The sequence below is a fragment of the Meriones unguiculatus genome, chromosome 4, assembly GCF_030254825.1.
Source record: "Meriones unguiculatus strain TT.TT164.6M chromosome 4, Bangor_MerUng_6.1, whole genome shotgun sequence".
NCBI lineage: Eukaryota > Metazoa > Chordata > Mammalia > Rodentia > Muridae > Meriones > Meriones unguiculatus.
The window spans coordinates 105,598,447-105,623,420 of NC_083352.1; the positions used below are offsets into that span (position 1 = coordinate 105,598,447).

General features: G+C 48.7%; 2 protein-coding genes and 1 long non-coding RNA gene across 6 annotated transcripts in view; 1 reads left to right on the forward strand and 2 right to left on the reverse strand.

Annotated features, from left to right (window-relative positions):
• The window catches only part of Gnas (GNAS complex locus), a 63,872-nt gene extending 62,098 nt beyond the window's left edge, over positions 1–1,774 (reverse strand). For 3 of the 4 annotated variants that reach the window (XM_060382759.1, XM_060382758.1, XM_060382757.1), the window contains exon 1: positions 1,652–1,771. In XM_060382759.1, coding sequence (XP_060238742.1) covers positions 1,652–1,694 — 43 coding nt within the window. In that variant the 5' untranslated portion in view covers positions 1,695–1,771. Of the gene's footprint in view, positions 1–1,651 lie in introns of all 4 variants that reach the window. The other variant, XM_060382756.1, reaches the window with a different exon arrangement.
• The window catches only part of LOC110563608 (neuroendocrine secretory protein 55-like), a 51,331-nt gene extending 48,422 nt beyond the window's left edge, over positions 1–2,909 (reverse strand). The window contains exons 1-2 of the mRNA XM_021660760.2: positions 2,707–2,909; positions 1,652–2,615 (exon numbers count right to left, since the gene is read on the reverse strand). Of these exons, the coding sequence (XP_021516435.1) occupies positions 1,694–2,542 (849 nt within the window). The 5' untranslated portion in view covers positions 2,543–2,615; positions 2,707–2,909 and the 3' untranslated portion in view covers positions 1,652–1,693. The remainder of the gene's footprint in view (positions 1–1,651; positions 2,616–2,706) is intronic.
• Positions 2,910–13,208: 10,299 nt separating this feature from the next.
• On the forward strand, positions 13,209–21,104 carry LOC132653730 (uncharacterized). The gene is made up of 2 exons (XR_009591554.1): positions 13,209–19,461; positions 20,781–21,104. It is a non-coding gene; the product is annotated as an uncharacterized LOC132653730 (long non-coding RNA).
• Positions 21,105–24,974: the final 3,870 nt, after the last annotated feature.

Here is a 24,974-nt window from a genome sequence, read left to right on the forward strand (position 1 = left end):
CCGCCTCCTTTCCGACGGCCGCCGCGTCCTCTTTTACCCATTGCCAACAAATTGCTTCCCGATGTTGACCAACGACGCAATTAGCCGCAGTGCGCACAGCCCACCCTTACTGAACTTCTGGAGGCTACGGCGCCACCCCAGGGAAGAGGGTAGGTCCTGGAAGGAGACTACGTAATGCGTTCCTTCTAGCACCATTCTCCTCTTAGGCGCGCAGGATCCCAGCTGTCTTTCATTTCAAGCCCTGAAAATGCTTTTCTTAACCAGATTTCCTAAATCATCCCATCAAAATAACTCAGGCCGCCGCAAGACCAGACATACGTACTTAAAAAAAAAAAAAAAGCTATTTCCAATAGGTGCGTTTTACTTATAATCAGCCTTTCTACGCAGAGCTGGAGGGGAAAGCATTCCAAGGTGTGCTACGTGCTTGCTGCGCTTTTTGGGCCAGATCACTGGTGATCTCCCCTCGGGTTACGGATTCCGAATACAGCCCCACCCAAGCTGAAGATGGCCAAAATGGCTGCAACGTGTCCTTCCTGTCCTCTCTCAGTCCTAAGCGCAGGATCCGACATCTTCCCAGCTTAGGAAGTGTCACGATCTTTGGAGACGCCCTGGAAGGTGTCCAAGTGATAGCCACGACCCCCTTACTCAGCCTATGCCTTGATCTGCTTTACCATTTTGCCCAAGACCACTTAGTAGAGCTCTCATGCCTGCTGTCCTGCCTCTAGGGACTAGGCGCACGGTCCCCTAGCTCTCCAGACAAGTCGGATTCTCCTAACCAGCTGCGCCAAAAGGTTGGCGATACTCCTATGTGACCTTGTCAGTGCTGCCAACCCGGGTAACCCAGAAAGGCACCCCTAAAGGCTCCTGTACCTGCACTGCGTGCCCTCCAGGCACTATTTATTATCAAGAGACCCCTATCTATGCGAGAAGGTTGGCCTTAGGGCGCACGGGAGAGGCGCGCGCGCTCCTTTTCACGATCTCTGGCCTCCGCGAACCTCCAGAGGTGAGCGGTGTTTGCCAAGACTGCTTGCACGGCGTGGGGGGCACTGGCTGCAGGGTCCTGCGGCCCCAAATTGGCCATGCCGGGGCCCGATTTCCAGGCTCCCGGGCGGGCTGAGCGCACGTGCGACTTAGGTTCTGGAGTTCTTCCCCAATGCCAGCACGCTTGCTTTCCGCGCTTTGCAACAGTGTATCTACGGCGGAGCGGCTCTCAGATCGCCAAAGTTGGCACGCGCACCTCTCTCCGTGTAGGAGCCCAGTGGCCCCTAGCTAGACCAACTAGACCGCTGAAGACTGACCTTTCTAGGAGGTGGGGGACGTAGAAAACAAGCGACTTACTTACCATTGCCGTTTGGGTGTGCGGCTCCAAGCTTGGGGCGCGCTCAGATTTCAGTATCACGCACCAGGTGCCAGCCGGGGGACCTCAGGTTGTCTCCAGCGAGGCGCCAGAAAAGCCTCGCCGTCCAACAAACCTTTGGTCTCTCAAGGGCCCCTCGGTGCCCTGGAGAGATTTGAAGAACCCACTTTCCTTTTCTGGGGTTCGTTTGGGGCTGGTTAGTGGACACCGCTCCCTTCCCACCTTACCCCCCAACCTGTCTTTTTCCTCCCAACGCACTGTCTCAGGCTGCCCAGTTTGGTAAGGGTAACTAACCTTTATCCATGAAAACTAGGAGAATCTGGACGGAGTCACCCATTAGTGACGCCGGATGGGGATGGGCCCCTTTCTGGGAGGGGACTCGGGGGACTGGTCGCGGCGGCGGCGGCGGCGGGCTGGCCTCCTGGTCTTGCAGCGACGGGGCTGCCTCGCCTCCTCGCGCTCCTCTGACTCCTCGGGGTCCCGAGGATCCTCGTCTAAGGGCTCTAAGGGCTCGCGCTGGGGCTCCTCCCCCTCGCTTGCGCTGTCAGGCTCCTGAGTGGTGGGCTGCGCACGGCTTGTGGAGGCGTCGGCGCTCTGCAACTTCAGAGCGTGCAGACGCTGGGTGAGAGACTGGTTGAAGGTGGCGCCCCGGGGACCGCGCTCGTCTTCGGGCTCGGTCTCAGGCTCGGACTCAAAATCGGTGTCGGTCTCCGTCTCCGTCTCGGTCTCGGTCTCGGTCTCGGACTCAGTCTCGGAGTCGGTCTCCGACTCGGTCTCGGTCTCGGTCTCGGGCTCGGTCTCCGACTCGGTCTCGGGCTCGGTCTCCGACTCGGTCTCGGTCTCGGTCTCGTAGTCGTCCCGGTCGAAGTCTAGGCACTCGGGGCGGGCCAACGCAGGCCGGGGCACCTCGTGCTCGTGATCAGACTCAGATTCAGGGGACTCGGGGAGTACCTGTGGGATGGCAACGGCGGCAGGGGCGGAGCGGTGGTGGGCGTTAAGGAAGCTCCGGCGCTGGGCGGCACGCTGCTGGGCGCGGGCGTTGGAAGTGGCTAGGGCGCGGAGGAGAGCGATGGAGCAGGAGAGCCAGAGGAGCGCGGTGGCTGCCCGGCGGCCAATGGGCGGGCACAGGTCGTTGTAATTATGGCGAGCTCGGCGCCACTGCTGAGCCCGGGACCTGCGATCCATTCTCCTAGGTGCTCAGCGAGAAGCCGACTCACCCTCTGGCTCTGCAGAGAGTGGCCCCGCTGCGCAAGGACAGCTGGAGCCGAAAAGGATGAACCTTATGAAGTGAGAAGCTGGGTCCGGAGACCCCAGTCTCACCTCAGGGCGAAAAGAAGGGATGCGCTTACCTTCCGGCCACCGCGAACTTTCTAAAGCTCCGCGCCTCAGCTTCCGTCTGTAAGTAAAAGAAAGGGATAGGTAAAGGAGAGAGAAGGGTTGCCTCCTCCAGGCGCCTCTCGCTAAGTCTTAGACTGTGCAGTCTAAGACTCGGAGAGGTGCCTCCGCCGGTCCTCTCTTCTGGGAGAGGATAGAGGAGACTGAGGAGAGATGGGGCAGGGTGGCCCTATAAAGTTGCGCGGACTTCTGCTGGGCATGTGCAGTAGGGAGGTGGGGGGATGGCGCATAGACTGGCGCAGACCCTAGTGGGCCGGCAGGTGGCAGACGGGAACCTTGTTTGAGAAGATTTCGCCAAAGCATCGAGTGGGGGGGCGAGCGCTGGCGGTTGGCGAGGTCTAGCGAGCGAAGCGAGTAAGAAAGCTACAGGTTAGCGGACTTGGGAGGGCAAGTATAGATTTCCGTAGGGGTCTGTCCCACTCCTCAACTTTCTCTCCATGAGCAAGCCATCAAACGAATGGAAGCCAACCAGAACGCAAATTTGCAAAAAATCGGGAGAATGAGGGTCCGTACATGAATGCGTATTAATGACCTAGCACCAGGCATGCCCCAAGAGCTTGATGGTTTGAGGATTGGAACCTCAAGTAGCCATTAATCATGACAAAGGTGGTTATTTTTGTCATGGCTGTTAAAGTAACTGTAATTAGAGCAGCTTCCAAAAAAGTATGCACTCCGTTGACAGACAAGCTCCCCTCCCCAAGAAAGATCCCCTTAGCTGTCGAGGTAGGGGTTTGCAAACCGATGGTTAGCACACGGAAGACCACGGGAAGCTGAGAGTATACAAGAGAAGGCCCTACAAGCCGTCCTCTCCGTGTGGCTTTTTAGGGTAGTCGTTGAGTACGGACTCTGATACATTTCAGCTGAGGGGGTTCAGCCAGCACACTTGTGTCCGCGGCACATGCGGAGCTCTGTTCTAGGTGCTGAAGACAGCAATGAGCCCGAGCGGGTCTTGAATTAGAGAAAGGGTGTTGAGGGGTTAATATACCTTAACCAGAGCATCAGCTCATTCTTCTAGCATCGGCTCAAATTCTACATGAGAAAAACAGGTGCATCAACCAGAACATCATGGCTAGGGGGCGGCCAGAGACCACTAGATCGTGGTATTGGATTCTGAAGGCTAAGGTAAATAGGCGTGATCCTGAGCCCTGGAAAACGGGATGGACTAGGTAGGTCCAGGAGGGGATGGATTCTGTCGGGTGGGAAGTTCTCAGGTTCCACCTGGGTGTGAGCAGCGCTCCTGGGGGGTCGGGTGGGGGCTTCGTTTACCTTGCCTTGCTTGTTAAATACAGAGTGCTGTGCTTTTTTGTGTGTTCTCTTTTGGGTTTTGGTTAGTCTGTTTCGCCATAGAGACCAGCAGAGCTGTGTTCCTGGGTGCATGAAGTCCCAGTAGGGTTGTTTTACATGGGAGGCATGTCACAAGTTGGTCTTTTTTTTTTTTTTTTTTTTTTTCTTGCGTCCATGTGAAGAAGCTCAAAAGAAGAGGTGATGCTGCCTTTCCAAACTGCTTCCCAATGGAAGCAGTTCTTTCCTGGAGGTGAATTCTCAGCCATGTCTTGAAGCCAGTGCTGGCCATGGCTCACTTATGCTGCATGGAAGCTTCCAGGTGTAGAGTCAAGGACTTAGGAAGGTCCCCACCACTGCTGGGTAGTCTTTGTGCTGTAACTGTTCATGTGTAGCCTTGAAATGCTGACTGCACTGACAGAGTGGGGTTGGATTAACAAAGCCCATAAGCAGGCATGTGGCAGTAGTCTAGGTATGCCCTGCTAACTCTTAGGGTACTGCTGTGGCCCGGGAGACCTTGCTCAGGTCGCCTTTCCTCCCTGACTAATGGAGGTTTCTGAGGGGATCTGACCACTTCCATATACTTACCTTATTTTTTTCAATTAGCACAACTCTGCTGGCAGCATATGGAGCACAAAGACATTGGTCAAGCCAGTTTTCGGGCACATTCAGACAGAAATCAGGACCATGTGGGTGCTGGTAAATGCCCTTTTGATGAAAACTGATGCCAGCTGTCTGCAGTGAGGTGGATTATGGTTTTTTAGTGTATGTAGGAAAGTGCTTCATTTTTCAGGTGGAGTGCTTTATGCTTCTAACAGAGATGGCAGCCCAGAGCTGATGTGCTGATACGGCTACACTGAGATTGCCTGCATTATTAAAAAATATGCATTACATAATACACATTTTTGGACTAGGATTCTGCATTAGCAATGCTCTTTCTTTGCAGGATGCATTTTAATCAGCCAGCAGCCATTTAAGAAAGCATGCATTTTGAAGCCCCAGTCATGTATAGTTACAAATTCATTTCAGCATGTGTTCAGCACAGGCTCCAGGAGGAGCAGAGGTTGCACTGAAAGACAGTTCCATCTTGCACTTAGTGCTGAGGTTGAGCAAATGGATCTGCACAGAAAATGCTCTTTAAAATGCATTATGTGCATGACTTTAAAAAGTGCTTGCTGTAGAGTGAATTTCAAAAGGGACCAAGTGGGTGATGAACAACCTCAGTTGTTGTTATCAGGCTAAGGAACAAGGGGCTCTCTGTCTGCTGGTAAATAAAGCATAGTCATATATTATCTTAGGGCTCTGCCAGGAGGAGGCTCCTAGACCAGTTGGACTGTTCTGTGAAAGAGGCTTTACGAGTGAATTTATATACCTCCAGAGGGCAAGATTAGAACCTATGGGTGCTGTTTCAAAATAGGCTTCAACTTGAGGAATATTCTAGCAATCAGGCCTCTGAAGTGGAGTGAACTCTTCATCAGAAACTATGCTCGGTCGAAGGACAGATGACCACACACTGGAGAGGTTTCCATGGCGCTGGCCAGAGCTGGAACTGAAGGACGACTACAGCCCTCTTTAGATGCCGTTTCTCCAGGCTGTAGGAGAGGAGGTAAGGGGCTTCAAGCCTTCCACTTTGCTTCTGTTTCAGAAGACTTTGAAGGTGCTGCCTCCATGGCAGGAAGGAGTGTTACTTAAGTGGCAGTCTTGAGACAACCCAGGTAACTGCAAATGCACCCAGTGGCCTGTTTTGGAGCCCCTATAAGCCAGTAGGCCTCTGAGGTTCTTTGCTCTACAACACTTACTTTCTGGAGCAAAGGCATTAGTCAGGTCCATCTATTAATTACATTGGCCTTCTTTGCCTCCCCTCCTGGAGCTGTCTCGGAAATTACAAATGAAATTGGCTATTTAGCAATCACGAATTGAGTCACTTTTATGACCAAGACACTATTCCTGGCATTGTGGGGAGATCGAAGTAAATGAGGATGAACAATTTCTGCCATCCAACAACACACAGATCAGTGTGAGATGCCCCCTAATATTAACAACAGATTACCAGTGGGCACAGAGTAATGAATTCCACCTTAGCAGATGAGCAGGGGAGGTAGGCTGAAACCAGGGTTGGAATCACAGGTAAAATTCTTCTAGTTTCTGAGGCCAATGCTAATTGTTGTTGTCTTTTAAAACCTAGTCCAACTTTGAGAATTTTAGGGTTTTGTTTTTTGATTTGGTTTGGTTTGGGTTTTGGTTTGTTTGTTTTTCAAACTCATGAGAAGATTGCTTCCATTCTACCTGTTCCGTGTGCAAAGGAATATGCTGGTTGCTCTGGGCAACGTAAGTCTGTACAAGGCTTGCAAGCTGTTGTCAGGTCCTGCAGTTACTGGCATATTTTCTAAGATGAGATGGGTTCTGCTCTGCTCAGCCAGCAGGCATGATCACTCTTGAGCATGTTGTTTTGGACAGCCACTGGAAAGGACTATTTTTGGAGATGGAGAGCTTTTCAAACTTTCCTTTGGTGAGAACTGAATTGAGGGACTTTGAAGTGCTGCCCACCCCTCACTGTGGCAATCAGCCAGAAAGGCTTAACCCCACTGGGGATTTGGTACAGGCCCCTCCCTCCTGTTCTCTAAGGGGACTAGGCACAATGCGGGAACATTTGGTTCATCTCTCCAGGGTGCTATTTTGCTGTTACTTGGACTGCACTGATCTCAATTGGCTCTCACCAGTAGAAATGGTCAAAACTCCAAGCTCCTGATTTTGTGATTTAGGGGGGAAAGGCCAGCTAAAGCTAAAAGCAAACAATAGGGGAAAAACATCCTTAGGACGTGTCTGGATTCGGTCCTGACCATCTTTGGGTTTATCTGTGCTGTACCTATTGGGAGGAAGATGGAGTCAGAGCCAAATCCAACAACCTTGAGAAGTCATAGCAGTTGCCTTTCCTTGCCTTCAATTCTGTGCAGAGCAACACACGCATGCACACACACACAGCACAGTTTCTTCTGTTTTTCCCTCTTCTCAGAATGAGTGATTTCTATACTCAGGAGCCAGAGAACTGCCCAGTAGATCCTCCCCTCACATAGAGCTCAATGCATAGGCCATCCTGAAAAGGCTGTGTCTTTGTTTGGGCTTTGGCCCTGGAGTTTGGACTTCCTGGGTACTGAGCCTTGTTTCGTAGGTCAGAAGTAGGATTTGCCCACTCCCTAGCCTGGAATTAAAGTATTAGCTGAGACATGAGAATGTCACTTAAGCAGATGCTTCTGATCTTGGATGTCCTCTGCCCCAGCTTCTACCTGGAGCTGATGTCTTGGGGTAGAAACACTGCGGGTTGCTCTGGACCTGACTGTCCAAAAGGCCTTGGCCCCCAGCTATGCTTTTGTCCGACTTTCCTGAGTACCTCCCTCCCCACCTCCAGCCACCATGGACAGAGAGCTTCCTTGCCTGAGGTTCTGACTCATCCTTCAGACCCGGGGGAGGAGAAGCCCTTAGTGGTGTCATGGTTCAGGCTTATGCTCATAGAATCCTTTCAGCTTGAGCTCTTCAAACTATGATTAGACCAATTTAATGTGTCTAGTCACTGAGGCTGCAGTAGATTGGGACTCTTTCTATATGTGCAAAGTAAAGTGGAGAATTGAGACAATTATCTTCAAGCAAACGAGCCAGGACTCTGTAATCAGCCTGTCCTGATAACTGGGCAAAATTGGCCTCATGCACAGAGCTTTGCTTTGAGATAAAGAGGATTCTGAGATACTTATTATTTTTCACTTGGCTTTGTTTTTCAAAGGCGGTCTGGACATGACATCCTCCTCTATGCAGTGGTTGGGCTGTGCCCACCCCCATGGGTTCAGTACACGACCCAGAAGTTGCTCTTGCCCTTTCGGTGGACACCTTCCCCCTGTCCATCTTCTGCTTCCCTTTCTCTGCACCACCCTGAGAGGTTGAACCACATTACTGGCCTACAGTGCTAAGATGATTTGGTCCCTCATGGGACCCATGAAGACTTTGCATGGCACACAATGAAGCTCAGAGGACTGAAGTGGAGAGCTTCGGTCCAGAAATGAAAACAGTGGTCCCAATCCTCACTATTGTGTTTAATAAACCATTAGTTGTGGGGTTTTCCTCATGTAGGCAATTGTTTCCCTCCCGGCCCATCCATCATCTGTGATGGAAGGAGGCCTGGATGGGGGTGGAGCTGGATGAATGCTTCAAGTCATGTACTCTCCAGTGGGTTCTCAGGGATGGGAAGGCCATGTGGTAGCCACTGGGTGCCCACAGAAAGGTGTGACAGCAGGGGGAAGGTGTGTCTGCACAGCCTCCCCTTAACATGCATAATTAGAGACCAGCATGGGTCTCTAACCTCAGCTAGGGTTGGGATTTGACTGTCATGCTCTAGAAATGAATGGCTTGAGATGGACCTTGGGAAATTGGAGTAGGAAAAGCTGTTTCCCCTCTGTGTCAGGAAATCTCCATCTTGTCCCCTTGACATTTTCTGGTCTCTCTCTTATTAAAAAAGAAAGCAAGAAGGAATAGAGAAAGATAACGTTCTCATCCGTCTGTCCTGGGGCTAAGAGGATTTTGAAAGAAGTTTCCGCCCTTCAAGTGTTGACTCATCCTGTGGTCTGCACTTTTCTTACTGTGATGTGCTTTGTTCCTGTTGAGTTTCTAAGCTGTGCCGTCTTCCTGATGGGCCCTTCGTTGGTTTACAGCCTGGTCTACAGCCTGGTCCCCATTGTTTTAGGCTGAGTTTTAAGACCTGCCAGAGCCTGTGCCTTCCTCCCGCACCCTTCTCCCTAGCTCGCTGATAGTTTTGCCTGTTTACTTTCCTATATGGATTTAAAAACCATTTTTATCAAGTTCTGTAATGACCTTGGTGATACTTTGCCTGGAGCTGCATTTGGTCTATAAATTAAATGAGGAGGCTCTGTGGCTCTTCTGCATTTACTCTTAAGCCTGGAGTCTCGTCTCTTCATTTATTCAAGTCTTTCCCATATTAAGGGTTTGTATTTTCTTTATATAATTTGAATGTAAAATGTGGCGTTTGACACTTGGAGAGATGGCATACATAGTTTTCTCAGTCGTTTGATACTCCTGTTGCTTTGTGAATGGGCTGTCTGCTTTTCATTAGGTTTTCAGGCTGTTTATAACGTGTTTATGGGGTGATATTGATTGCTGTAAATTTTCCTCATATTCTTCCTACTTGTAAAGTTGACTGGTTGATGAGGCCCCCAGTGGCTTCTGGGCTTCGTGGGGCTTGGCTCCTTCCGAGTGCCCTGCACTGGTTTGCAGGGGAGTGAGGAAGACGAAGGCAGTACATCGAGTTCTCATGCTGAAGCTGATTTAGGGGAGGTGATAACCTTAACTGAGGCTGTGTCATCCTCCTACCTTCCAGTTCGTTTGTTTGTTTTTCAGGAGGACAGAAGATGATTATTAGAAGTTTTGTGTGGTGGGGGTGTTTGTTTTCAGATATTTTAAAAATAAATAGGAAAAAAACTTTTAAATTAAACTGAATCCTGTCACTCCCCAAATAATTTAAAATAGAGTCGGTATTAGGACACAAGGCAAGCCATAACAAGTATAGGAAAATAAAGAGAATTCCTTGTGTGCTCAGAGTGTCAAACTATAATTTAGCAGGAGAAACTATAAAACATTCACAAACTCAGGGGACCAAACTGCACACTTCTGACTGATAGACAGGTAAATGAGGGGACCAAAGAGGAAATGAAGACAGTCTTAGAAGCAAGTGGAAATAAAAACACAACAAACCCAGTCACCGCCTCACAGTAAAGCAGTTTTAAGGGAATTTACATCTCTAAGTGCTTCAGTGAGAGTAAAGACCAGCTTAATCTGACTGCAGTCCCCAGAACCCATGAGGTCAAGAGAAAGAACTTAGCTTCCCCAAGTTGCTCTCTGACTTCTATACGTAGATTTGTATGTATGTATGCATACATACACATCCACACACGCATACTCACATATGAGAGTCTGCACACTAAATAAATGTTTAAAAAAATACAGAATTCTAAATAAACACCATACTGATAGACCTTGGGGCCTTAGGTAAACATGAACAGTTAAAAACCAAGATGAGTAACCAAAAGAGACAATTATATCAGGGCAGAAATCAGCAAAATGGAAATGTTTAAAATGCAAGGAATCAATGAAACAAAGAGCTGGTTCTTTGAAAAGATGAGTAAGATTGTCAAGCCTTTAACCAAATTAACCAAAAGAAAGGGATAGAAGACCCAGTTAATAAAATTAGACTGGAAAGTTACATTACAGCAGAAGCGAGGAAGTCAGCAAAATGCCCTTTACTCAGCTAGAAAATTTAAAGAGATTGGTTTTGAATTTTCTTTTTTAATTAAAAAAGAAATTTTTAATTTCTAGTGCATGTGATTGGCCAATATTAAACCCAAATGAGGTAAATAATTTAGACAAATCTATAGCAAGTAGTGGTACAGTAATAAAAATAATTGCTTGGATGAAAAAAAGTCTAGGCCTAGATGGATTCAGTGGTGAATTTTATCCTTCCTTTACACAAGAACTAAGGACCAATACTTCTCAAACTCTTCCATAAAACAGAAAAGGAAGGAACATTAGTCTTAAGAAACCAGCATTCTCCAGAGGCCAAGCCAGACATGGACATACACACAGGCAAATTATAGACCAATTTTACACTGGCATGAAAATGCCTGACAAAGTACTTGTAAGGACCAGTGAGGTGGCTCAGTAGGCAAGCCTGCTGCCTGAAGCCGCCACCGCCACCGCCACCGCCACCGCCATAGATTGGAAGCACAGGACTGAATCCTAGAAGTTGCTCTGTGAGCCTTCCTTCCACAGCCCCACCCCACAGTACCACATGGACACATTTTTTTAAAATGTTAAAGCAAAGGCAAGAAAACATAAAAAAGATACCTTATCACAATTAAATAGACATCATTCCAGGGAAGCAGGGATAGTGGATAGTTCAACATACACATTTCTGTACTTGGGTTACATCACAGAAATGTACTTAGAAGATTCAAAAGATACAAAAAGGCTTTTTACATACTCCCAACATCCATTTATAATAAAAGTCCTGAAGAAACTTGGGCTAGAAGAAGCCATTCTTAGCATAGCCAACATTATACTAAGTGGGGAAAATTCTAGGATTTCCATTAAAATCTAGCACAAAACAGGGTTACCCACTGTTTCTGTTCTTTCTTGGTGTAGTATGTAAAGTCTTACAAGAACAGTGAGACCAGAGGAACAAACAAAAGCATCACTGATAGGAAAGGAAGATGGTTGTTAAGTATTCCTTGCAGGTAACTTAACCCACCAGAAAACTCAAGAGCAGCCAACACTGTTAGCACAGCATCAGGACACAAAGTCGCAAAACGTAAGTATCCTGTGCCTAACAGCGAACAAAACAAAACCCTTTGTAATGGGCTTTTTTTTTTTAAAGGTAATTTTTGTTTTTTAAGGAACTGTTTTTCATAATACCACACAATTCCTTTGACATTTTATTATCTGAAATCTCAAAAGTCCAGGAACTTCCAGCTGAGTGTCTTCCTGAGCTTTAGAGTTCAGGTCTTTAGTAAAATCTGAGCTTCTTTTACTCTAAAATTATTTTCATTTTCTGCTTCTGGATACTTCCAGTTCAGCATTTCTCAACCAGTTGGTTGTGATCCCTTTAGGGGTCAAATGACCCTTTCACTGGGGTCACTGAAGACCATCAGAAAGCACAGATATTTACAATATAATTCATAACAGTGGCAAAATTACAGTTATGAAGAAGTAGCAATGAAAATAATTTTATGGTTGGAGGTCACCACAAGAAGAACTGTGTTAAAGGGCAGCACTAGGAAGGTTAAAAAACACTCCTAGTCAGTTGAATACCATTTAGTTAGGGTACTGGTTTTTGGGTTTTTTGTTGTTTTGTTTTGTCTCTAATGTCTTCACCCTTCATTTATGGCTCACCATGTTTTCAGCAAGTATATGAGAGAAGGGCAGAGCTTTTTCTCTCTAGTCATTTTTTCCCCCGAGAGTGGTTGGTGTTAATGATGGGAATGATGGGAATGATGGTGATGGTGCTGATAAAAGGGCTGATATTGATGTGGGAAAGGTGAAAAGAATAAAGGGAAGGAGGTCAGTATTCTCAAGAGAAAGAGCCCAACAGTCAGATGCAGCCCAGCCGGGTTGTGTTTATGTGAAATGCAATTCTAATCTTCTTTCATTTTTGTTGTTGTTTTGAGACAGAACAGGCTGTGGAATACAGAGGACCCAGTATGAGCTTGGGTGGTCTTAAGCTAGAGCAGACCCTGCCTCCCCACTCTGGGCATCTTGCAGTGGGTATCATGCCACAGAGGGGCATATTGTAAGGAGCTAAAGAGACCACAAGGAACTTCTATTTTCAGAGCACACAGCACAGGAAGCCACCTTATACTTGGACTTGTCTGGGGATGCTTTCTTGGGAATGTACCCTGTGCACTTGAGCTGAGACTGAAGGCTGTTCGTGTGGTGGCAGGGGGCGGGTGCAGGCAAGCAGCAGAGCTGTGGGGCGGGGATGAGTCTGGGAGGGAAGGCAGTGTTGAGTGGTGTGCAGTGGTAGGAAGCCCTCACCCTGGTGACCAGGAGGTGCCTAATCAAGTTTGTTTCAAAGCTCTTATCTGGTATCAAGATTGAGAGGTAAAATGAAAACCAGAGTTGGCTGTGGCCAAGAGAGTTGTGTCTAGAAATATATGAAATGGGCGTTGACAACAGTGCCCTTGGTGACTTAATCAGGTCAGCCACAAAGATTGGGAACAACATGGCAGTGCCAAGAGAGATGATGTTGGTATCCTTCATTGAGCAGGAGAACCAGGGAGGCCTGCTGGTTGTGTGATAGCAGGGCATCCCAAGTTCCCACATGCCAAGCACTCTTCTTCATTAACATGTGGGGTTGAAGTACTGTTGGGCCCCACAAGAAGAGACATCATATGATACAAAGATGTCTAAATATGGCCCTTGGTGGAGACAACTGTGAAGTAGAAGAAACCTAGTGCCAAGGAGGCCACCTTAAGAGGTGCTCAAGCTGGGAGGGAGCAGAGAGATCCAGTCTTAGCCCTCTTCAGTGTACAATGAAGGACACAGGCTGGGACAGGGCCCGGGGGGGGGGGTTGGTGGTGGTAGCTATGAGTCTTGGCGAAGCCAGCTTGTAGGCTTGGTCTTTGTAGCCTGAACTCTGTCTCAAATGTTAATGCACCAAATAAAGAGTCTTCAAGTGGAGATGGGAGGAGAGTCCAGGGCTCAGATGCCAAACCCTCTTGATAGCAGATCTATTTTTTGTCCACAACCAGATGGACGGTTGACAGTTTCACATTCCTTTCTGATCACTTTAGAACTGACATTCCACTGGCTCCTTGTTGAAGAAAGCAGGAGCTAGCAGTGTCCTGGAGGCTAGAAATAGAACCATACCATGCCCCATAGTCAAGCCTGGCCATGTCTACACAGTGGCCGGGAAGGCTTGGCCAAAGAGAAAGCTGATGTAGTTTGGTGACATACCTTTTCAGCTGCTTATTTAAAAATCTGCCCAGCTCCAAAGGCACCAGTTATTACTAAAGCCAGGCACCAGACAGTGGAGTTGAGGTGCAAGGAAGGCGAGCCTGCTTTTTCTCAAAGTGTCTGCCCCCTGAACCCATAGCAAGCTAGAAGCTCCACCAAGCATATGCGGTTGTCTAAATGATATGTACTATCCAATAACTCCACAATAACACACAGAGCTAAGGCTTAAGTCATTGTGCCCAGAGTCTCTGTGTGTGGGAGAGGGCTGGGATTGTTTTCCTCGCCTGTGGGCTGGCATGTGACCTTGGTTTAATCACTCTTGCTCATCAGAGAAGGTGAAAGTCAGCAACCTGTATTTCAGAGCATGATGGTCAGGGTTTAGCTGGTAGGTTCTGAGGAAGGAGGGGGAATCGCTGCTGTGCTCCAGGCTGCATTTCCATTTTCTTTTCTCTAGTCTTGGAGGTGATTGGACTGGTATAGGAATAAGGCTGTTTACAAGCCATGGTGGTGACCCCTGAAAAACTCTTAATAGCACTCCTATCATGGGCACACACCCTTCCTCCTTTAATGCCACTGAAGCCTGGAGGAGACCTCCTCTTCTAATTCCGGATCTAGACAGTTGAAGCTGGGAATGGCCACAATTTAAAGAATGCACTCCAGTCTAGAAGTCAAGGTCCCTGCCCCCAGCCCCACCTGATGCCTCTCCCCTGACGTTGTTGAGTTAGTCACAGTGTAAGGAGAGCTAGCGTGTAGATGCCATGTGACACGATGGAGTGGATGGTGGCGATTATAGACTGTAATGTTACCTTAGCACTCTTAAGAAAATTCTCTCTCCCACAGCTTTACTTTCAGCCTTCGGTTTTTTCTTTTGTTAACATTCATTTGTATGGGGTACACACATGAATAGAGCTCTCAGGACAGTTTGTAGACTCTGGGAATGAAGCCTAGATTATGAAGCTTTTTAGCAGCAAGCACCCATACTAGCTGAACTATCTCACCAGCCCCCTCCTGACTTTTAAGAGTGTGTGAGCAGTTTAGTCTACATGGGGTCGGAGGTTGGGAGGGGACTGGGGGCCGGATTCTAGTTCTAGTAAGTTGAATGTCAACCAGAAAAAATGACTTGGACCTATTTTCTTTCCTTGGCATTTGCCTCTTAATAATACATGGACAGAAGTCATCATCTTGAGGGACTTGGCTGTGACATTTGATGTCACTGGACATGTTTACATTGCAGAGGAAGCAGCTTTGTCATAAAGAGCTTGACCTGTGCCCTCAGGCTCCAGCGAGCTGGTTCCCAGACTATTGTGGGCCAGGGTTGGCTCTGCTTCTGGACAGAGTCTCTGTACATGAGTCTTAGTGTTTCTAGAATCATACTAAGTCCATCCAGGTAGAGGTGAGGCCAGCAGGCCCAGATTTTGCCCATGACAGCCATCCATATATTCACCTTTCTGCTGCCTGGCACCCTTTTCTCTCCTGGACCCCTTTAAGATGGGTCCAGAAAGCATGCAGCTATTTCTTGGACAACAGTGACATTCCATATTCTCAGTTTGTCATCATTGCCCTTTCTTGGTTCTTTGGATAAGTTGAAGCCACCTTCTTTCTCCCCCAGAGAACAAATAGGCAACACTCAAGCAGCTTTCCATCTGCCCCCACCCCTGCTCCGTGTACATGTGCCATTCAGCTGGAACGGACGCTGCCTTGGGCCTCGGGAGTTCTCAGCAGCTACTTTGCATTTGGAGCTCCTTGAAAAGCCTCCATATTGGTCATTGGCAATTTCTGTCTTTGCTCAGACCAACTCAACACGTCTTCAGTAGCAAGTACCCAGGCAGATTCTGCTGTGCCCTTTTTGGAAGAATGCATGGTGGGGACATTTGGAGTCCACATTATGACAGTTGTCACCGTCTGTGTGGAAAGATTTTGTCCCAGCCAGCTGCTAGGCCTCTTTTATTATATTAATAGCAGGGCTGTGGGGCCCACTGGGATTGGAAGCCAAGGAGAAGAGGACAGCTGTGGCGGACATCACACCATGCTCTAGGCATGTGCTCCCATGTCACAGGCACACAGATGGCCCACACCTTGTCCTGCCGCTCAAAACGCCCCCAGTGCCCTGCCTGACTTTTCCTTATAGGGACAGGAATGGGCTTGTGTGGGCCATCCATGGGATGAAGGAGCCAAATTAAGACAGCCTGACTGGAAAAGGGTTTGAATGGCCTGAGCTGTGGGTCAGCAAGCAAGTGTGCTAGGAGCCAGACATGTGGAGCCAAGGAAGGCAGCAGTATCCCAACAACTGAGAGTACTGGATCTTACGTGGCAAGGGTAGGCAGGTGGTTTTAAGTATCACAGGCCAAATGGCAGCTCAGTTGGCAGCAGGGTGGAGGGAGGGGGTTTGGAGGACACATTTGCTGTGCCTAAATATGGGCAGGATTAGGGACCGATGCCCAGCCTAGGGAGAGGGGTCATGAGAATAATGAATAAGCAGGAGGTGTTAGTGAAAGGTGAGGAGTATGAACTGGGGCAGGGGTCAGACAGAACTGTGGAATCTCTGAAAACAGGCTAGAGTGGAAAGCCCCAGTTCATAGGGCCAGTGCAGAGAGAAAGCCTGTGGGTCAGGCCCTGTTCTGGTGTCAAGAAAAATGAGTGCCAAACTCAGTGCCCTGCTTTCTTCCCTAAGGCTCTTAGACAAAGGGCTGAGTGGGTCCAGAGTTAAATACACCAAGCTCTGGGCCTTAGGAAGGAGTGCCAAACAGTAGCCCTGGTGATGAGTAGCAAATTTTAACTCCCACCATTGTATGATAGTAGCTAAAAGCCACCCTCCAGTCCTAGTCCTATCTGGGTACATGATACTGTCACCACACATTTTCTTCAATTTTTTTTTCTTTGTCTGAACAGCAATAGCTTGTTTTCACTAGTGTTCAGATACTAGGTTTTACCAAAATCTTAAGATGTTTAACTTAAGACATAAAGGCACCTCTGGTCTTCTGGGTCCACATGTCCACAGATGTCCCTGGGCAAGGGGTGGCCACCCCCTGTTGGTCAGCTGTGGCGCCTGCTGCCACCTACCCATGTCACTCATCTTGAAGAGGGAGCTGGCTTTTGTAGGCATTTGCCCTTTGCCTTTTCTGAAGTGTAGTGCAGCTGTTCTTGTCCCAGGAATTCGGAGCCATCGGAGCTGAGCTATTGGAGCTGTTGGCTGGGCCTCCCCCCCACCTTTGACTTTGCTATGACATTGGTCTAGGAAGCATAGGCTTGTTCATGAACTCAAGCTGGGTCTACAGAAGGGAAGGCCAGGGAAAGAAACAGTGAACTTCTATCGGGGCTTGGGATAGGCTTAACAAGCCAGCATGGCCACCTAGTTCCCTCTTTGTGGTCCCTTAGTAACCTGGCCTGTACCACAGAGTTAGGCAGTTACCATGGCAGCATCTGTGCTCTCTGTCCCTGGGCCTCCCTCCACACCATCTGGGTAGGACCTAGCCTAGCATAGAATTCACCAAGGAGGCCTCTCTCAGCATGCAAGCAGACAGGAAGAAGGGACTGAGAATGGAGAAGGGGGCTTGAGTTGGCATCAGGTGGCCCCTGCCTTCATCTCTACCCTGATCCCTCTTGTCTTTCCTCCATTTCCTTAACTGTACATATTTCTCCCTAGCTCACTCTTGCTTCTTGGAAAAAAAAATGATAGTGTCATCAGATTGAGGCTTGGATGGTCTCTCTCTGCTGAAGCTTGGGGTGTAAGTCCTGTTGACTTCAAGGGTGGCAGTGTGTTACCTGCCTACTGCTCTAAGCTCAGTTTTGGTAATTCAGAAGCCCTTGTTCTTATTGACCTGTTTGTTGTGTGTGAGGTGTAGAGTCCTAGGCCTCAGGGGACCATATGTTCCTTTAATTGACTTATCTTTGTGGCAACCTAAAGAGAAGCTTCACTATAAGTGAGATCCTGACTCGCCCAGGGCCACATGGCTGGGAAGTATCAGAGCCCATGTAGGAAGTCAGTTGACCTCCAGAACCCATTTTCCAGCACTGCCATCTGGTACTGGTTGGAAACTAACAGGCCTTCAAGGAGGCCAGGATGACACTTGGCTGAGGTGGTATTGAGGCCATCAGGAACCTGCCCTGCAGCAGACCTGGAGCTTGCTGAGCTTCGAGATAGAGAGACAGCTGGTGGGTGGGCCATAGGTTGTGGTGAGCTGGCTGGTAGCTATCAGGAATCATGAAGAGGGAAGCAGATTACTCCTCACTTGGGTTGGAGTCTACACTTAAAAGCACTGAGGGTTGTCTATTTGGAGGAATGGCAGGGAGATGATTTAGTTCAGGTGAGGCCTACCTGGCCCTTGCAGTGGCCATGGTACATGCAGGAGGCAAATGGTTCTTACTCATAGGTATGTGAGCAGAAGCATAAGGTTGGATTGGAGTGACCACTGAAGTGGTCAAATTGGAGATAGGCTTTCTCTGAGCCCTCTCTAACAGTATAAAGAGGAAGGACCCTCATATTATACTTGTGGAATCTTCAGCTCTTTGGGGGCTCAGCCTATACCCAGAGCTGGGTCTTTGTAGCCTTCTGAACAGATAAGACCCTAGGATGAAACAGCCTTGGACAGCCACCCCAAGTGGCAGCAAGATCCCAAAACAACCTCTTTTCCATAAGCAGCAATGGGCTGGATTGGGTGCCACACAAGATCTTGAAGGAAACACCTAGTGAAGAGTTACCCTCAAGGACGATGGGGTACACTTCTGGTAGCTTTCTCTTGGCACCTCTGAGGTTACCAGCTTTCCTTCTTGGAAGGCTGGAGAGTTGAGTGTACCACCTGGCATTTCTTTGTTGTCTGCAAGTAGGAAAAGGGGACTTGTATGGTCAACAACTGGCGCCACATCTCCAGTCCAGGAGGTAGATGGCGGGCTGGTGGATATTCTCCAGGTCAGATTCTGCATTGAGAACAGATGCGCAGAGGGGAGTCATGAAGGGATCGCCTTGTAATCCTGCTGGGATCCTCCACTAAAGCTGTGCTCTTCCTCTGCAGGCTCCAGAGGGGACACAGTATCCCAGCCCTTCACCACTAGATGGTACATCTGTGGTGATGCTGATGCACAGAAGAGCCCTTTTTCTGAGAGCCAGTTGGTGTAGGGTTCTTGAGACCTTTCCGTCCTGAGCAGCTCTTAGGCTTGGCACCATCCCCAGCTATTCAGCCATGTCACCTGTGGGTGTCTGGGTGTGATTGGGATGGAGATAGGTGTCTATCAAGTGTGCAGTTCCGTGAGCAGTTCTGTGATGGGGCCAAATTGGTTCTTTGGTTTCTCGTCTTTGCTTTGCTGGTCCAGCTGGAGGACCATGGCTCTGTCCTCCTCCTTTGCTCAAACAAAGGCTTTCAGAAAGGCTTCGTCTTTTCTTACCTAAGGAATCAAATCTCTAGACTTTGATTTCTTGTCCTCAGAGCTTGCCTAGCTGAGGGCTATGAAGAAGTGGATTCTGGGAAGATGATTTGTCTAGGGTCATGGACACAGGCCTTGGAAGATGACTTCTAAGCCTATTTCATTAATGACCTGTATTCCCTCATTAGAAAAGGTTTCGTATTTCCAAAAACATGGCTCTTAAGTCTCACATGGTCAGACAGTAGCCCAAAGATTGCCCATAAATATGTCTTATGATGGCTGTTTAGCCACTAAGACAGAGACATTAAGTTGAAGAGCTTTATAACTATGACCTTAGGAGGCTGTATGTGTCTGTTTTGTTTATGTTAACATTCTCTGCCCCATTTTTCTCCACTCTAAGCATCTTTGGCGCTTTCAGCACTGTGTCACCTTTGAAGCCTTATCATTGCTGTGTGTGACATGGGGCCTCGCGAATGCTCTTCTACTTGAGAGCACAACATTTGGTCCTGAAGGAAAGGTTTGCTAAGCAGGAGAACTTGAGGGAAGCTCTGGCTTCTGAGGTAAGAACTGATTTTCACCTTACACAGACCCAGCACCCATGGGGCCTTTGAGTTGGAAGGCAGGTCTTGCTAGAACCAAGGGCCAGCAAGGTGGCTCCTTCTTAGGGCCTTGGAATCTACAGGGCTTCTTGGAAAGGTTTTGATTGGGCCACCACCCAAACTCACCTAGAACAAGAGGGTTTACTGTACCAGATCCTTGCTATACCATGGCCCCCTTTGTGCTACTGCATGTCTGTGAGCTCACTGGATGCAGTGGCCATAAACAAATCTATCCATGAGACTAATGCCCTCTCCTGCCCCTTTCCCGCAGCACTCAGAGAGTGGCCTTCAGAGCACTCACTAACCTGTGCCGCATTTACCAATTCCAGGCTGCTTCCCAAGCACCACAGCCAGTTGAGGTAGGCTGGGAAGTTTCTGCTATACTTAAAAGAGATAACCAACAGCATCAAGACACAGCAGAAGAGGTCCAGGCCTTTGGCAGAGGAGGGCTGTTCTTCCCTTGTGTTTATGACTGGGAGGAACTAGCCTTCTCTCTGCTTAGGAGTGGGCCAGCAGCATCCTCTGTTTAGCGCCAGCATGGACTCCAGCAGAGTGTTTGACACACAGAGCTCATCCTCAAGTTCCCCTCCCCCATTTATAGCTGGTAGAGATAAAAAGTGCCAGAGATAGGAAGAGATCTGGAAGCCTTTTGAGTACAAGCAGTTGGGAAGTGGGCTTAGACAGCTGGACACCTGTTATCCAGAAACTGCCATGATGATCAAGGTCATGGGTTACTGATTACAAGAGACTCCCTAGGGTCTCAGGGTTGGGGAGACAGAAGCAAAACTGGGAGAGCCCAAGAGGGGATCTCTGTCCCTGTGCAAAGAGAAGAACATGTGTGGAAGATGACAAAAGGACCTTTCTGGAGGGCCCCCCCTCAATCCTGTTGTGCTCGCTTCAGAGGGTTGGGTGGAGGCTCTCCTGAAGGTGTCTACAGAACACCATACTGTAAGTAGGCCCTTGTTCTGGAAGATGGATGCTATCTTTGGCCTGATCCCTTGTGGCAGCCCGTGCTAGGCTATCCTTTCCCCAGTTGGTGCCCATGCTATGGCCAGGGCCAAGGTAGCAGAGACCTGACCCTACTATCTGCTCTAGGCTGACAGTGTCGTGCTTCCCTGGTCTTGTACCACCTTGTATAGGGTCTTCCTACCGTCCTGCATCCTTCTCTGGGAAACCTACCCCCACCCACTCCCCTTTTGCTTCCCGGGACCAGACCTTCCTTGATGTGGGTGGTTTATTTTACTTTTGTATACCCCCCCCCCCTTTCTTCTTTTCTGCAGGACTAGGATTCAACTCAGGTCTACGTGAGATACTGATCTACACTGGCAGCCCCCTTTTTATTTTATATTGAGACAAGATCTCACTGAGTTACCCACCCTGGCCTCAAACTTGGAATCCTCATGCCTTACATTCCTGGGTAAACACTATTACAGGCATGAACCTCTGTGCCCAGTATGGAGTTGTTTGTTTGTTTTTGTTAACCACCTCTGTAAGACTGAGCTGGGGTGGAGGCGGGGACCCAAGTACCCAGTTTTATGAGTTATTAATGCCCTGCCTCTCCCATGTATGGTGCATATCTGCCTAATAAATTTGTGTAGAAAGATTGATGGATGTCATTCTTGTCTGTGCTCTCACACTGCCCAGCTCTGCCTCTAGGCTAAAAAGTGACTGCGTGGTCCTTTTCACTCTATTCACTTTCTCAGTTTGCTTCTAGCACAGACTTTGCTTGATCTTATTTCTTAATGTCTGTTCCCATTAATTAGATTAGACTCAATTGCAATGGGGCTGAAGTATCTTTCATTTAGAATACAGTAAACCCTGAAGGGAAGGATGGGTCTGTAGCTGAGAGGATGGATGGATGGATGGATGGGTGGGTGGGTGGGTGGGTGGGTGGGTAGATGGATGGATGGGGAAAAATTGGAGATTCGGGCACAAATAGAGCAAGATAACTTTAGTGCTAAAGAGTGAGTGGCTGTGAAACTCAACTGGGGGATTATTTGTCAGCTATCATGTGAGCAGAAGCCAGGGTAAGATCCTCAGGCCTGCTATTTCTGCTTTCCCAGCACTCTTTTGCACTTAGCTTCCCCTCCTTCTCATGTCACCTGTCCCTCATCTTCCCACCCTTTTCCTCGTCTGAATTCACACAAGGAGCTAAGACTCCCCTGGCTGTGTTTCTAGTCGGGGAGGGTGGTTGGAGTCAGGAACTGTGAAAATGGCCACAGGAAAGATGATCTGGGAGAAAGCGAACCAACACAGGGCAGCTACCCTGACCAAGAATCCTGTGGGGTCCTTACCCCTAGTCATATGTACCCTAGACACCTTTCCCCCTGGCCACTGCTCACATGAGGTTGGATTGGGGTAGTGGGGGCCTCTTGGTCACCATAGGAAGTGAATCCATCTTGACTTGCATTCTCTAGAGAGCAGAAGCCGCCACCACCACCATGAAAACCATGAAAATCAGAAGCTTTCTAGACCCTGTCCCAGATCCTATTGGGGTCAATGTATTCCAGAGGGAGATCATGGGGTCTATCAGCTGCACTGATTTTTACCTTATTTATAAATTAATTGAAAGGAAACAAATTGAAATACATTTAATGTGTGGTCTGTTGCCCTCCTCCAACTCCACCTAACCTGCTGTCTAGGACAGCTAAAGTATAAGAATCTAGCAAAGGCCCTGGTTGTGTGAGGGTGTTTATCTTCATTCAGAAACAGATGGGCAGAAAATGACTCAGTAGGTATGCACACAGGTGGCCATGGCTCTCCCTATTCTAATAGATATGTACCCAGTTGCTCCTGGAAGCAATGACAGTACCTAGATTTTGATGAAAATGCCATTTGCCAACCAAAGGAACCAGCTTCCTGGAGGAAGGAAATGGGTGGTTTTTACTAATTGCAGATGTAGCACTCAAAGTCGAAGCTGGTTGGGCCAAAGTCCAACAGTTGTCCAGGATTATATCCCAGTATTTAAATGTCTGAAAGCTACTGTGAGGCTGAGCTGGTAGAGGTGACTGGTGTCCTCCTAACCACCTACATTCCATCCCTAGTAAATTCCCATGTAAAAAGAGAATCAACCTCCACACACACAAAATACTAATAGTTCAAAAAAATTAAATACCCATGAGTCATTAAGGGGTATTCATTAAACCATTGAATAGGCTAAATAAGGGAGGGCAACAGGTAAATCAAAGTTATTCATGTTGGTGCCATTTCCAGACAGCGACTAAATACTTGGTGGTGGTACTTGGTGACCAATGAGAGACTAAAGGCCCTTGAGCCCTGTAGAGGAGAGGCCAGGGCCTCAGTGGACAGCACAGCCTGGCATTCCTGGGGGCCCCTTTTGTACAGCATGTACCCTCAACATGAAGAGACACTAAATCAACCAATGTGACCAAGACCCAAACATCAGACAACCATCACCGAAGAGCATCCAACAAAGGATGCAAACAGCCAAGCGAGAGAAAGCAAGTATTCTGGAGAGGACCAAGTGTACTTCAGTATAAATGGGACCAGGCAGGGCGTTAGGTGAAATGAGCCTGTGGTGCACTGAAAAGCAGACCTCCAGGTGGGTGCCTGGCAAGATGAGGAAGAAGAACAGGCCATGGCAGCTCTTGTAAATCAGAATCATTGACGATCTACAGCTCCACATGTGTAAACCCTCCAGAGCTTAGACAGGCCAGCCAAATAGGTGTCACCCCTTTCAAGTGAGATGGGCATGACAGAAAATAATAAACTGTTGATTGGTCCTCCAGGAGCAAGAACCCCCACGCGCCATGGTAAGAGTCAGATGCAGAGGTGAAAACCCCACCCAGCACAGGCGCATTCAGGATGAAGCAGGGGTAGCCACTACACTGCCGTGTGTGTGTGTGTGTGTGTGTGTGTGTGTGGTCTGCACAGGTAGCAACATCTTTATGCACACCTGTGATGTGGCACCAGCTGGGCCCTTAGTAGGCATCTGTGTGTGGTTGAGGTAAGACTAATGCCTTGGTGTGGTGCCATGGGGAGGGAGGCAGTACGAGCCCCCAATGGGCAATAAAGGAGCAGTGTCATGGTCCAGGAACCATAGCGTACAGTAGGCAAGTCAAAAAAGCTCTCTGATATGTCTGGACTCTGGGACTGGGAGGCTTCATGCACACATATGTTTTAGTTAAAGGCCTTGGTTGCCTCTTAACAGGAGAACCTATAGGTTCAGAAGGTCAGCCAGGGGCCACCCAGCAGAGCCTGTCCCATCCGAGGACTGTGGTCTGAACCTGAGCATTGGCAGTGTTTTCCACAAGCTGAAGAAAACCTAGAGCACTTGGCAGAAGGAGCTCAAGGAAGCTCTGTTCGCCCCAAATTCCTCCCTGTACTGCCCTGAAAATTCTCCACCTTCTTGAAAGGCAGTATGTTAGTGTAATCTGAGGTGATTCTGGGCTAACGCCACCCTCTGAGAGAGCAAATGTACCCAAGTATGAATCGTTGGCACCCACCTACAAATGGAGCCAATTGTGGCCTGTGCCTTCACACCTAGGGAACATCTGTGCCCACAGGTGAGCCAAAGGGGAGGAGGAGCCTATTGCCGAGGACCAGAGGGTTCAAGGCAGGGAGAAGGTGGGAGTGAGCTGACCTCCTCCAGGACAGGGTCCTAGGAATTCGGGAAGAGAAAGAGAGAAGCCAGGGCTACATTAACATCCCTGTTCCTGTATGGTGAGTCACTCTACTCAGCTAGGGCAATCAGCCCACAGGACATATGCCACCCATTGCCTGCCATTCCTGTTCTGGGAGCTCAAGGTACAGCAAGGACAAGGTAATGGGTCTGTTGGAGATTTTATATCCTGTGAGTCCTGGCAGAGCAGGTAGAAGGGCCTTCTTAGAGTCATGTGGGTGGGGGAAGAGCCGTGTGGGTGGGAGCAAGCAGTAGAACAGGAGAAGAAGGCCTTGACCCCACAGAGCTATCTTCACCCCAAGACTGGATTTTCACCATGCAGTGATAGGGTGAGACCATGGCATGTTTCTCAGAGTCAAGGGACATGACTCAATCTACAATCTGGAACATTCTTTGTAGACTGCTAATTGAAGCCAAAGTAGAAACCAGAGGACTCAGCAGGGACTGGTGGAATTGTCCTGGAGAGGTGTCAATACTTACAGCCACGGGAGGAGGTGACAGGGAGAGAGTAGAATGAGTCCCACAGCATTGGTGGCTGAGCCCCAGTGGTTTGGGGATGTGAGGAAGAGCAGATGCTGTGTTCCAGTTGTGATGTGTAGTCCAAGAGAGAAGTCTTCAAGGTAACGTGACTGGGAGGGATGTCCTACAGCCATCAAGAGGTCAAGGCCCTAGTACGATTCCTGATGCCCAACATGTATCCCTGGCCTGGAGAACAGTGTGACACCCTCAGCTGTAGCCCCCACCCACAGCAGCCTAATGCCCTTTCTGCATGTATCCCTGGCCTGGAGAACAGTGTGACACCCTCAGCTGTAGCCCCCACCCACAGCAGCCT